The 14961-nt window shown below is 42.5% G+C and overlaps 1 protein-coding gene across 50 annotated transcripts in view; it reads left to right on the forward strand.

Annotated features, from left to right (window-relative positions):
• The window catches only part of trdn (triadin), a 471335-nt gene that overhangs the window by 440413 nt on the left and 15961 nt on the right, over window positions 1-14961 (forward strand). For all 50 annotated transcript variants that reach the window (XM_067984607.1, XM_067984633.1, XM_067984632.1 and 47 more), the window contains one exon: window positions 9271-9303. In XM_067984607.1, the coding sequence (XP_067840708.1) occupies window positions 9271-9303 (33 nt within the window). The remainder of the gene's footprint in view (window positions 1-9270; window positions 9304-14961) is intronic.

The raw sequence follows: 14961 nt of genomic DNA on the forward strand, positions 1-14961 counted from the left end.
ACTTCATTCTAGGGTCTTAAAAGAAGTGGCTGCAGAGATCGTAGATGCATTGGTATTAATTTTCCAAAATTCCCTAGATTCTGGAAGGGTCCCATCAAATAGTGAATGTAACTCCGCTATTCAAGAAAGGAGGGAGACAGAAAGCAGGAAATTACAGGCCAGTTAGCTTAACATCTGTCATAGGGAAAATGCTAGACTCTATTATTAAGGAGGTTATAGCAGGGCACTTAGAAAATTTCAGTGCAATCGGGCAGAGTCAACACGGCTTCATGAAAAGGAAATCGTGCTTGACTAATTTATTAGAGTTCTTTGAGGAAGTAACAAACAACGTGGATAAAGGGGATCCTATGGATGTGGTGTACTTGGATTTCCAGAAGGCTTTTGACAAGGTGCCACATCAAAGGCTACAACACAAAATAAGAGCTCATGGTGTAGGGGGTAACATATTAGCACGGATAAAGGATTGGTTAGCTAACAGGAAACAGAGAGTCGGCATAAATGCATCATTTTCAGGTTGGCAAGATGTAACAAGTGGAGTGCCACAGGTATCAGTGCTTGGGCCTCAACTATTTACAATCTATATCAATGACTTGGATGAAGGGACCGAATGTATGGTTGCTAAATTTGCTGATGATACAAAGGTAGGTAGGAAAGTAAGTTGTGAAGAGGACATAAGGAGTCTGCAAAGGGATATAGATAGGTTAAGTGAGTGGGCAACAATTTGGCAGATGGAGTATAAAGTGGGAAAATGTGAACTTGTTCACTTTGGCAGGAGGAATAGAAAAGCAGTATATTATTTAAATGGAGAGAGATTGCAGAACTCTGAGGTACAGAGGGATCTGGGTGTCCAAGTACATGAATCACAAAAAGTTAGTATGCAGGCACAGCAAGTGATTAGGAAGGCAAATGGAATGTTGTCATTTATTGCAAGGGGAACGGAATATAAAAGTAGAGATGTTTTGCTACAGTTGCACAGGGCATTGGTGAGACCACATCTCGAATACAGTGAGCAGTTTTGGTCTCCTTATTTAAGAAAGGACTTATTTGCGTTGGAGGTGGTTCAGAGAAGGTTCACTCGAATTATTTCTAGGTTGAGGGGATATCTTACGAGGAAAGGTTGGACAAGTTGGGCCTGTATACACTGGAGTTTAGAAGAATGAGAGGTGATCTTATTGAAACATATAAGATCCTGAGGGGACTAGAAGGGGGTAGATGCTGAGAGGATGTTTCCCTTTGTGGGAGAGACTAGAACTAGGGGCCACAGTTTAAAAATAAGGAGTCTCCCACTTAAGACGGAGATGAGAAGAAATTTTTTCTCTCAGAGGGTTGTGAGTCTGTGGAACTCCCTTCCCCAGAGAGCGATGGAGGCAGGGTCATTGAATATTTTTAAGGCTGAGTTAGATAGATTCCAGATTAACAAGGGAGTCAAAGGTTATAGTAGGTAGATGGGAAAGTAGGGTTGAGGTCACAATCAGATCAGCCATGATCTTATCAAATGGCAGAGCAGGCTCGAGGGGCCGAATGGCCTACTCCTGCTCTTAATTTGCATGTTCGTATGTTCGTATTTTCACTTATTTTCAATTGACTCCAGTAATGTTTGGTGATTATCTGAATTAATTACTCAATAATCACTACAGTCCTCTTGTGAAAATGTGTTTTGATTATTCTAATTTTACATTAATGCCTAATGCTTTGCTTCTTCATGCTGCTCATATAAGAATTTACATTTTTGTTCCCTTATGTTCTCTGTATAATTTTCCTGGAATCCACTTACTAGTGATTTAGTTAATACCATTTTCCATTAGTAAGCCATATTATCCTGCTGCGATAGTTGCTTATTTATTTGACTTAATAGTAAAAAGAGATGTCACATGCACAGTAAGTAGAATCCTGTGACATTAATCAGCTTACCAGTGGTACTTTTCAAAAGAAATATTAAACTTGTATAGTAATGATGCACAACATTCCAGTTCTGCATTTTTAATTTGACAAGTGCTTGTGAGCAGCTCAAAGGAACATGAAAAAATTTGCTCAGTTATGGGGGTTGCAAAACTTTAGAAAAATACAATACTAGCTTTTTAAAAAAATGTATGGACTGATTGATACCTGTCCTGAACTACTCTAAGATGTAAACAATTTTACAACACCAAGTTATAGTCCAACAAATTTATTTTAAATTCCACAAGCTTTCGGAGGCTTCCTCCTTCAGTGAAGATTCATCAGGGTGATATCAGGGATGAGAAATTATAGTTCTGATAAGAAACTTAGGATACTGGCAATATTTTTAATGCATCCTTTCACTTATTTGAAGTTGAGGAGTTCTTTCATCTTACAACATCATTCTTTTATTTTCATTTTTAATGACTGTTCCGTTTCTCCAGTTGATTATGACTTAGTGTTTGTTATCACATTTGTACTATTCATTTGGGTGGTTAACCTTGTTTAATTGGATAGCTGCATTTGCATTTGATCACCCTTCATAATGTGTAATTTTTTATTTTAAGCTTAAAACATTAATTGACAAACAAGAATATGACTGAAGTTCAACTTTTAAAAAAATGGAATTGTACAAATGCAAACCTGTGTAAATGGTTTTCTCAGGCGTACTGAAAACACACCTCTTACTAGAAATTCTGGAACCATAGGGATTATAAGGACAAATCAGACTCGGACACACATTTTCGGGCACAACCGCATTGTGTTTAATAAGATTAACAATAACACTAGTAAACAGTACAAACAGTACAACCCTGGCTTGTCCAATAAGCCCCACTGTGTTAAATTACCACGGCCTAATAAGAGAACCCTCCTGTGAAATAAACTAACACAGAACCCCCCCACCCAGCACTACAACCCTCTAAGGTTTGGTTGGGACTTACAATCACCCCCTCACACAGCTAAATGGTCTTGTGGATGAGTAGACGAAGGCAATATGCTCACCCCAAGCACCCATTGTTGCATGCAGATTCTTCCTGCATGTCTCGCTCCTGGTTCCTTACCGCCAACGCAGTATCCAAGTTCCAGTTTGAGTCGAGGTCTGTTGATGAGGAATGAAGAGCAGCGCTCAGCTTCTGGCAGTGTTCCGTTGAATCGAGCCAAGCCCCAATCGGGAGACTCGCTGTAGATTGATGCTGAGGAAAAGAGAGAAGAGTAAGGAATCTTACAACACCAGGTTATAGTCCAACTCTTTTATTTGAAAATCACAAGCTTTCGGAGGCTTTCTCCTTCGTCAGGTGAGTGTGGGATTCCATGGAAGGTTACCGCATTTATAGTCAGAGAACAATACCTGGTGATTACAGATAATCTTTCCAACTGCCCGTTGTCAAGGCAATCAAAGTGTTCAGACAGAGAGATGTTACCTACAGGACCACCGAATATATAAACGGCCAGAACAAAAGACAGAGACAGAGAGAGAAACATCCGAAAGGAAGAGAAAGACAGAGAATAACCCGTTGTATTAAAAACAGATAACTTTTTTTCGCTGGTGGGGTTACGTGTAGCGTGACATGAACCCAAGATCCCGGTTGAGGCCGTCCTCATGGGTGCGGAACTTGGCTATCAATTTCTGCTCGACGATTTTGCGTTGTCGTGTGTCTCGAAGGCCGCCTTGGAGAACGCTTACCCGAAGATCGGTGGCTGAATGACCTTGACTGCTGAAGTGTTCCCCGACTGGGAGGGAACCCTCCTGTCTGGCAATTGTTGCGCGGTGTCCGTTCATCCGTTGTCGCAGTGTCTGCATGGTCTCGCCAATGTACCATGCTCCGGGGCATCCTTTCCTGAAACTTCCTTTCGGATGTTTCTCTCTCTGTCTCTATCTTTTGTTCTGGCCATTTGTATATTCAGTGGTCCTGTAGGTAACATCTCTCTGTCTGAACACTTTGATTGCCTTGACAACGGGCAGTTGGAAAGATTATCTGTAATCACCAGGTATTGTTCTCTGATTATAAATGCGGTAACCTTCCATGGAATCCCACACTCACCTGACGAAGGAGAAAGCCTCCGAAAGCTTGTGATTTTCAAATAAAAGAGTTGGACTATAACCTGGTGTTGTAAGATTCCTTACATTTGTCAACCCCAGTCCATCACCGGCATCTCCACATCAAGAGAGAAGAGAGCAGAGAGCAGAGCCGTGAGGAACCGTTGCCAAACGGCTCTTTATATCCCCAAAACCCATCATCTTTTCTCCCACCAATACTGATAGAGGTATTTGTAAACAATTTTACAACACCAAGTTATAGTCCAACAAATTTATTTTAAATTCCACAAGCTTTCGGAGGCTTCCTCCTTCGTCAGGTGAACGGTCAGATGATCAGAGGCAAAGGGATAAGGGAACAGATTGAGAAACGAATTAGTTTCTGGGCTGAAATTCTGTGGGAATACAGGTTTGTCCCTGTAAGAGATATGCCCACAATGGCACATTCTCCAACCTGTCCCATGCAAATTAGGTGACCTCCTACTGACTCTGCAAATTCCACTGCCATGATGATTCAGTAGGAGATGCTTATCTGAGGCTGAGGTTGAGGTAAATTGTTGGAGCAGTGTAGAGGGAGTTTTACTCTGCATCTGACCTAGCTATACCTGACTTGGGAGTGCTTGATGCTCATACTGATTACACAAAATGGCAACATTTTCCATTCTCAGCACTAATATTCCTCACATTGATGAGCACAAATTCACAAAACAAAATGCTTGGCCCTGAAATTTCTCAGATCACCATTATGATGGTTACACTGGAATTACACCCAATGATGCTGTCCAGCATTGATCCCACCAAAGTTTGAGAGATTAGTGAGACGGCAATTCATTTAGATGGGACAGGCAGGCGCAAACACCACTTCGGGCTTATCTTTGGTGCCCACCTGTCTATGTTGGCTGGAAACTCTGGCACCAGCCAGAGTTGAGGAGGATTGTCCAGGTCCCCCTCCACAGCCTATTATCTCTTCAGCTCCTTGAGCAAGGGGGCCGATCTAAAAACACTTTTGAAAAACTGGTTGTCTGTTGGGCCCACATATGCCCTTGTGGAGATTGGTACCCTTTCACTCATTTGGCTCACTTGTAAGGGGCGGACACAGGTTCTGCCCATTACAAGACATTGCTGCAGCGTTTTCCTTGGCCACTTGCAAGGTGCTCTGAGGGGGAAGAGTGGATGCTTGGCATGTGCTGCTCTCCTCGAGTATGCCATCTACAGTCATCCACTTTTCATGGGCTTTGTGTGCAAGTTTGTCCTGCAGTTGTGTGCATTAGGTGAAATCTAGTATGTGAGCAATGTGTCGTAGGTGCTGTAATAGATCTACTGGTATCACCCTGTTAAAGTTGAGAAAGAGCTTTTAAGCCTGTATGGCGAGATGCTGCATGATAAAGAGTTAGTGAACCTCTGAACTACAGTTCAGCATGAAGGAGAACTTGTGTAGCAAGTAATATTAGAGGGTGAACTGTGTGTTGTTGCCCATGGTGCCCAAGAAAGAAAAGGGACAGTGACTTTTCAATTACCTTGCCTGCCATCGTGAGGACATTACTGGACCTAATCCTCATCTACAGTCCAGTAGGATTTTCTCTCGGGTTTTTTTTCATATATGCTACTTTTCATAGATGAAGGCCCTTAATTTCCTTGGGGTTTCTCCACCATCCTGTAACTTCGACAGGAAGTCGACAGAATCTCTGCAGAAATTCAAGACCAATGTCTTTAAATTAAATTATTGACCAATCTTACCTACTGAAAATATTAATAGGATATTACTCTTTCAGTATTTCATCAGCTTTTAGCTACTATTTTTCACTCTAAGCCTATTTATTTTATTCTCACTGGTCAAGCACTAGGGGTGAGAAATTGGGCCGTGTAGCACCCATTGTTTCGGCGCTATGCAGCCTCCCGAAGTGCCAAGATGGCATCTTGGCTGTGCACGCATGTTTCCAGTGTGACGTGCACCGGATGCCATCTTGGCATAGGTATTAGCGCATGCGCAAATACCAAACGCCGGCAGCGTGTAAAGTAAGGAGAAAATGTATGCAATCAGCGTGGCCATTTTGGGACTTAATGCTCAACTCAACGCACAGTCTTAACCACGACCATCTGAAAATTTCTTAGAGTGCCTGGAGGACCCCCCACCAGCACTATTTAAAGGGACCATGCAGGATTTGCAGGTTAGTGGCTGGATTATTACTTCTGGCTGCTGACGCATTTGTAACTGTTTTTGAAGGTCTCCTATACTTGAATACTAGGACGCAGGGACATAGCCTAATATTTAGAGCCAGGGCCTGCAGGAGTGAAGTTAGGAAACGCTTCTACACGCAAAGGATGCGAGAAGTTTGGAATGCCCTTCTGCAAATGGCAGTTGATGCTAGCTCACTTGTGAATTCTAAATCTGAGATTGACAGATTTCTGTGAACCAAGGATATTAAGGCATATGGGACAAAAGGGGATATATGGAGTTAGGTCACAGATCAACCATGATCTCATTGAATGGCGGAACAGGCTCGAGGGGCTAAATGTCACTGCCACTTGTTGCCTCCTGTTGTGCGCCACCTTCTCCTGTAAGAAAGCAGAGCATGGTTCTGGGTGATGTGCCTACCATAGTTGAATAGCTGCCAGTGTGTGTGGCCTGTGAGTTGTGGGTGGGCGGCTTGCAACAGTGGTAATGTGTAAGGGTGAGAGGAAGCATCTGATTGGAAGAGTTGAGTAATGATGGAAAGAGTTTGTTGGTATGTGGGTGATGGGGGGGTGTAGTGTGTGGAGCAGTGGATGCGGCTAGTGGTGCAGTTGGTAGGAGACGCCGCTTGACAGTTGACCTCACTCACCTTGACCACTCATGTCAAAGCATTGAACTTCTTCCTGCACTGCATCCATGTTCACGGTGCTATGCGCCTGGCATTGACTTTGTTCCCCCGCTGCCTCCCACTGCCTTTTGGGCATATGTTTGGAGGGCCTCTTGCCCCCCTCCACCATGGATATGCGATGTCCCTCCTTCTGTCCACCTCTTGTACTAAGGCATCTAGTGCATCAGCAGAGAACCTTGGTGCATGCACTTTCACAGGCATGGTACCAACTCAGATCAGCAGATTGGTGAGGTCTGGCATGCAGATTGGAGGATGTGGGATTTTGTAGTGCGCAACCTTTATGCAATGTTTTAACATAACTCATCAGTTTGTAAACATAGAGACGGGACCTGCATCTGTGTTTTATGTGTGATGTCTGATCTCCGTTCAGACTCCGTGCAGACAGCAGACTGTTATTTTTAGCAAATAACAGGTACCGACTGCCTTGAAGAGATTTTAAGAGATATCCTCCCTTTAAGAGGTTGGGGTTCCTCCTCCTGGTAGAAAGTACGCATTTACTTGAATCGACATATAAGGCCTAGATTTCAACGCTGTTTGAAGGTGAGTACTGAGGCTGAACAAAGTTCTCGTCCTGCCTGCGCTGGGGCCGTTGGGCGCGGGTTAATAGCGGATCGCGCTAACCACGCCCAATAATAGGCCTAATCGTTTTTTTCCCCCCCCCAAGGTCTCCTTCCTGGCATACTCCTCTTTTTTCTTCAACTTGCCTCCTGATCTGTTGCTCCACTTGCACACTGTCTCCCAAGGCATTTCTCCAGTTCAGTACTCTCCTCTTCCATGAAAACAGCTTAACACATCAACATCCAGACCATTGAGAAAGAAACATCTCATGACTCTCTCAAGCTGCTTCATATTATCCAATGATACAGGAACACTCTACAGACTGAATATATTCTCATTAGCATCCAAACAGAATACACTGGAAGCACTGGAGGTCACTGAAAAATATAAACCACTTATATTATGATTCGTATAACTGACTCGTTTCTATTTTTCACAATCTTCAGGTCTTGATATACATCGTCTAAAACATCTTTAATGTAATATCCTTTATTGGAATCACATGAATGTCTCAGCACCTAATGTGCCATAGCATGAGTAAATTGATGGTGCTATCAATGTCACAACATCACAGTGTTCGGGATCAGAATTTTTTGTTTTTCAAAAATATTGCTTGAAATAAGGTCTGGGGCTTTCAATCTCCGCCTTGCGTCAACTTGGTTCAGTATGTAACTCTTTGGGTTCTGGGTCAAATGATTATGGTTTGATTTCATGCCAGGTTTTGAGCACATAACCGAGTACACATAGTTCTGAGTGAGTGCTGCATTGTCAGAGGTGCCATTCTTTAGATGTGATGGCAAACTAAAGTCATATCTGCCAATTCCAGATATTAGAGTTTCTTGTTCGAAAACAGAAGGGAGCTCTCTTGATATCCTGGTCAACATTTCTTACTCAACCAGTACCATAAAAAAAATGGTTGTTCATTGTTGTTTATAGATCATTGTTGTCACATTAGCCTACATAATCACAACACTTAAAAAAAAATCATTGTGTTCAGCACTTGGAGGGCAGGGAACCTCATCTGCCAGGCACACTTATTGAGAAATCATAGGCATTTTCTCCAAAATTTTCCAACCATTAATTTTATAGATTTATTTATGTGTGCTAGTGGTTTCCTGGAGATGTGCTCCAGGTGAGTGAGGCTACCTTCTGGGAATGTGCATTTATAAAATCAACCCTGTGATGCTATTATAATGAAAATCATGCATGTTTTTCTTCTCCTGGCAAAGAACAGAAAAGTGTTTGGTTAAACTTATCGGACCTGAACTTCCACAGGGATTCTCTGGATCCGCTGCCATAAACTGTATAAACCAACGATTTCAGCCGTTTACATAATTTGTTTGAGGATCCTGCTGATCTTCCACCAAAGTTATGACTTTGGAGATTGGGAGAATCTCTGTGGAAATTCCGGGCTATTTTGTTTACTTGCCAGTCGTTGTTAAACAGGTAGTGGAGCCGAAAGTGCTTTACCATTCCGGCAGACACCCATCATAACCACCAGGTCATAAATTTACCTTGGAGTTTCCTGTGGCCTTATCTGGGGGTGGAGCCTCCACCTGCCCCAAGCAAGGCTATTGATGCGGAACAGGCAAAGCTTAGGGTGGGAATTATCCACACTAGGAATTCCCACTTTATCTGCCTCAAAAGGGACCTGGAGGCCAGTGCAAAGTGAGAGGTGGTGTACTGGCCGCTGATGGGTGGAAATAGACCTCATTGAGGGGTGGGGCGAGGAGAGGGAGGGGGTGGCTGGGATCATGGCCTGGACTCTCAATGATTCCAACGGTAATCTTAAAAAAATTATTTACATACATACCCTGTGCAAAATGGCTAACTTCCATGGCAGGTATCTGTAACTGAATCTATCTGTTCATTTTCTAGGGAAAAGTTCAGCTGCAGAGATGAAGTCTAAAGGTTGGTCGTCTGAATAAACATCATCACCTTTTTGCTCTAGAAATAGGCGATTGGAGTCATTTGCTTTTCAGAAATTTGCTATGAATTGTACTTTTGAAATGTGAAAGAAAGTTTCATTAATTTGAGTTAGCCTGGTTTGCTCTGGCAATTGGAATTCGGATTAGTCCCAGAATCTATTAAGATGCAGTTCTGTTCCCAGTTTGAACTTTACAATCACTTCTGAATTAAACTGACCTCTATCTAGATTTCATGCCACAATCAACTCAGAAGCAGTCCAATATAATTAAACAGTAACACTTCAATCATATTAGCCGTAGGCCATAGGGAGTATTCTAGCTCCCCCCTGAAAGTCATCTACGTGGGTAGGTCCAGATAAAAACAAAGTAACCAACTATGAGTGTCAGTCAGCTGCTTTTGCACTGAATATACATGGCAATGGGCATAAATGCTATGCTAAAATTCTTATATAACAATGATAGTTGCTGAAGTCTTGTCTGGAACTGTTATCTCAAATGAAGAATTCTGGGATCCAGCTCTCCTAATGAGGAGCAGCACTTACAGGAGATGCTGGGCTGCACTCCCATAATTTCCAGAGACGTGCTCTCTGCAAACACTGATCCAGTGTGTGCTAGATCATAGAATTACCCTTTTCAGGAATGCACTCATCCTATTTTTCAACTGTTATTTTCACCTCCTATCTACTCGGTACCGTCTGATCTCAATTTCACCTGTTATCAATAAGAAACAAGAAATTGTCAAAATAATTACATAGCATCTATGTATATATACAGCACAAGTCAGGCACATGCATGCAGTATATGCACTCATATGTACAATCTTCCTTTTAAAAATTATGGCCATGCAATTCCCCTACTCAGAAGCAGCATTGTAAACAGGACAACTCCACCCAGTCCATCCTTGCAGATGCATATGTTGAGTCTGGATTACTGCACCATGACTCAGTATCAGTACAGCATTACTACATCAATATGGCACAATTACAATTTTTAGTCTACCTTAGAATAGTCTACCTTATTTGCATAAATGGGCTTTCCACTGCACTTCTGGCAAAGTTACGGTGACAGACCAGAAGCATCCCCAAGGAAAGTCCCGGCCCGTGCCAACATTTAAGAATAGGTTAGATAGATGTATAAAGGAAAGGAGAAGGATGAGATAGGGAAGAGGGTAGGTACATGGGATTAGGACTACTGCTCATGTAGACAATAAAAACCAACATAGACTGTTTGGGCCAAACCCGTTTTCATGTTACAATTTCTATTAAATACTATCTAACTGGGTCTCTGCCATTTTCCCACTAGAATTATGTCGTTGATTATCCAAACCCCAGAGGAATTTCAGCCCTTTAGTGCTTTGGGGGCCTGGTCAGCATGTTAACATTGGGCCCCTCTCAACTCTTAGCAACACTGCAAACATAAAGACAGAGACTGTGGCCCCGGTATTTTGTAAGCAGGAGCTCTCACAAGAAAGGAATTCCTGCCTACATTATACTGAGACTACAGTCCCTGCCCTGGCACTAATAGGGGTGCCGAGAGGAAAGAGTGGCCTGATTCAATGTATTAGCAGCTATACTTCAGTAGGATTAGGAATGAGTGTGGGAGGGTAAATGAATAGCAATTGAATGGGACAATCAGATGGCAATTGATGAGGGCAAATGAAAGTGGGAAGTCAATGACAGCTGAAGGGCGCTAATAGATAGCCATAAAAAAGGGTAGTGTACAGTAATTAAAGAGTGTTTGAAGGTACAAATGAATGACAATGAAGAGGAGAGGGAAAGGGGGAAATGAAGGGGAGAAGGAAAGAAAAATGGTTGGCAAGGAAAGGGAGAGGTCAGAGGAGACGGAAGGGGAGGAAATGGAGGAGAAGGAAGGGGCATGCATAACAAGGAACGGAAGAGAAATCAATGGCAATAGAAGAAAGGAGGAACTGAGTGGTAAGGAAGAGGGGGTTGAGGGAAGCACCTGGGAGTGATACAAAAGAACTAATAAAGGCCAGGAACAAACTAACTAGTCCAGGGAGCCCGTCCCATCCTAGCAACTTGTACACACCATCACCTCCCTAACCCAATCACACAATCTACTGGGAGAGGCAAAAAATAGAGAAAAAAACTCAGGCCAATTTAGGAAAAAACCATGGGAAAATCCTCTCAGACCCCAAAAGGCAATCAAGCGAGTTCCATAAGACTATGATGACTGGATGGCACAATCCCCAACAACACACCTATCTTCTATATGGAGATATGTTTACCACTCTCAAAAACATACTCAGCAGTCTTTTGAATGCTTACAGCAAAACTGCACTCACTGCACATGCCAGCAACTCATTCCAGAGGTTGACAACTCTAAAAAAAAAGTACACTTGTAGTTTCTAAATTGGATCTATGCTGTTGTAGCTTATGTTACGTGATACATAGAATTACGTAGAATTACATAGAAAGTACAGCACAGAAACAGGCCATTCGGCCCAACAGGTCCAACAGGTCCATGCCAGTAATTATGCTTCACACAAGCCTTCCCCCCCTCCCTACTTCATCTAAACCTATCAGCATATCCTTCTATTCCTTTCTCCCTCATTTGTTTATCTAGCTTCCCCTTAATTGCATCTGTGCTAGTCGCCTCAACTACTCTTTGTGCTAGCAAATTCCACATTCTAACCACTCTCTGGGTAAAGAAGTTTCTCCTGAATTCCCTATTGGATTTGTTAGTGACCATCTTATATTTATGGCCCCTAGTTCTGGTCTCTCCCGCAAGTGGAATCATCTTCTCTATGTCTACCCTATCAAACCCTTTCATAATCTTAAAGACCTCTATCAGGTCGCTCCTCAGTCTTCTCTTTTCTAGAGAAAGACCCCCAGCCTGCTCATTTTTTCCTGCTAGGTATAACCTCTCAGTTCTGGTATCATCCTAGTAAATCTTTTTTGCACCTTCTCCGGTGCTTCTATATCCTTTTTATAATATGAAACCAGAACTGTCTCCCAGTTATTCCTAACCTATGTAGCTGAAATAGCCTATCCACTTCAATCAAGTCTAATCCTTTCCTTATTTTAAAGACGTCAATCATATGTCCTCGAAGTCTATACTTTTCCAAAGTAAAAAGTCCCAACACTCTAAGCCTGCCCTGGTAGCTGAGGGCCCTTAAACTAGGTATCAATCTTGTGGTCCTCTTCTGAATCATTTTCAGGGCCTCTATATCTCCCACCATGTGAGGGGACAAAAACTGAAAACAGTATTTTCGCTGTGGCCTGACCAAGATGTTATATATTTAACGCAGAGAAGTGTGAAGTGATACATTTTGGTATGAAGAATGAGGAGAGCCAATATAAACAATATAAACGCGGTGGAACCAGATGCATTAGTAACTTTCAAAAGGGAATTGGAAAGATACTTGAAGGGAAAATATTTTCAGGGCTATGGGGAAAGAGTAGGGGAATGGGACTAGTTGGATAGCTCTTTCAAAGAGCTAGCACAGGCACGATGGGCTGAATGGCCTCCTCCTGTGCTGAACCTACTAGGATACTATGATATTCAATTGTCCTTGAAATACATCCTGACACACTATTTGCTTTCAAAATAGTCTCGTGGCACTGGTCTTCAAAGACTTATACATTATAACCCCCAGGTCTTTCTCCTGTTCAACTGCCTTGAGCACGCAATCCTGCATGGTGCACATGTACTTGGAGTTGCCCCTACCACAAATGCATCACACTACATATTTAAAGACATCTAAGAACATAAGAAATAGGAGCAGGAGGAGGCCAATCGGCCCCTCGAGCCTGCCCCGCCATTCAATAAGATCATGGCTGATCTGATCCTAACCTCAAATCTAAATTCATGTCCAATTTCCTGCCCGCTCCCCGTAACCCCTAATTCCCTTTACTTCTAGGAAACTGTCTATTTCTGTTTTAAATTTATTTAATGATGTAGCTTCCACAGCTTCCTGGGGCAGCAAATTCCACAGACCCACCACCCTCTGAGTGAAGAAGTTTCTCCTCATCTCAGTTTTGAAAGAGCAGCCCCTTATTCTAAGATTATGCCCCCTAGTTCTAGTTTCACCCATCCTTGGGAACATCCTTACTGCATCCACCCGATCAAGCCCCTTCACAATCTTACATGTTTCAATAAGATCGCCTCTCATTCTTCTGAACTCCAATGAGTAGAGTCCCAATCTACTCAACCTCTCCTCATATGTCCACCCCCTCATCCCCGGGATTAACCGAGTGAACCTTCTTTGTACTGCCTCGAGAGCAAGTATGTCTTTTCTTAAGTATGGACACCAAAACTGTATGCAGTATTCCAGGTGCGGTCTCACCAATACCTTATCTGCCAGTCATCAGACCATTCTCCTATTGCATCTAGTTTCACCTGCAATCTATTTATTTTCATATCTTTGTGTATCCTCAAACTTTTGGATAGTTCCTTCAACACCTTCACCCAGACCTTTGTTTTGGGTTGGAAGACGGGAGAAATTGGGAGCGGTACTTTGGGGTGGGGAGGAAGGAAAGTGCCAACATTAAATCAGAGGGAATTAGGAGGGATAGTACCAGTGTGAACTGGAAAAAGAAAGGGAAGCAGCTACACTTGCATTTAAGTACCTGCTGCCCTTTAAGGGCTAATAATATGAGATTTTTCACACCATCCCCTGTTGACAAGTTCCCAGCACCATGCCCAATCCAGGCCAAGAACTCACTGAATACACAATGGGAACCAACCTCTGAAGATATGACATGATCGGCCATTCATGATTTGTGTAACCTGTCAGCATCAGACATATCTCAATAATAACCTCCCTGGTAATCCAAAATCTTCGAAGCACTGCTGTTCAAATAAGACCAAGCGGGTCGTTTTGCAGTAACCCATACTGCAGGAAACTGATGGGAATGGGATCGGCCATCGGTTTTACACCCTGCCCAAATTTCATTTTACTTTTTGTGGAAAGTAAAATCAGGCGGTGTAAAACCAACAGCTGATCTGATCCAGTCAGTTTCTCGCTTGGTGGGTTAGGTTAAATTTACCCCCTAAGTAATTCATTCAAAATCTGACAGCCTTTCATGAGAGTGTGACGGTTCCTTTGCTGGTCACTTCCTTTATGGATCATTCTCCAGTTTCTCCTCAGAGAGCATTTATTTATTCTCAGGATGTGAGCAACACTGGAAAGGCAGTATTTATTGCCCATCTTTAATTAGTTTGAGGGCAGTAGGAGTTAACCACATTGCGTGGGACTGGAGTCACATGTAGGCCAGACCAAATAGGGATCGCAGGTCCTCCCTAAAGGATATTAGTGAACCAGTTGGGTTTTTACAACAATCCAGCAGCTTTCAGTGGTCATTTTTTTATGGTACCAACCCACAATTCGATTTCACAACTCGATGTGGTAGGATTTGAGTTAATCTCCTCTAGGAGATTGATAGTCTAAGAAGATAACATTCTAGTCTACGTAGTATAATATGCAGAGCATACAACAGTCTGTCACCAGTTTCAAAACCTAGTCCAAAAATGACTGATATTCCTTTTAAAAGATGAGACTAAAGATAACATATTTAGTTATCTGGATTTGTTCTTTCTAAATGGTTACATTATTGGTTTTAGTTCACTAGTTTTAATTATGTACCACTGTGCTAAACTTGCACCAAGAACTTAGGAA

Source organism: Heptranchias perlo, chromosome 5 (genome assembly GCF_035084215.1).
Source record: "Heptranchias perlo isolate sHepPer1 chromosome 5, sHepPer1.hap1, whole genome shotgun sequence".
NCBI classification, from domain to species: domain Eukaryota; kingdom Metazoa; phylum Chordata; class Chondrichthyes; order Hexanchiformes; family Hexanchidae; genus Heptranchias; species Heptranchias perlo.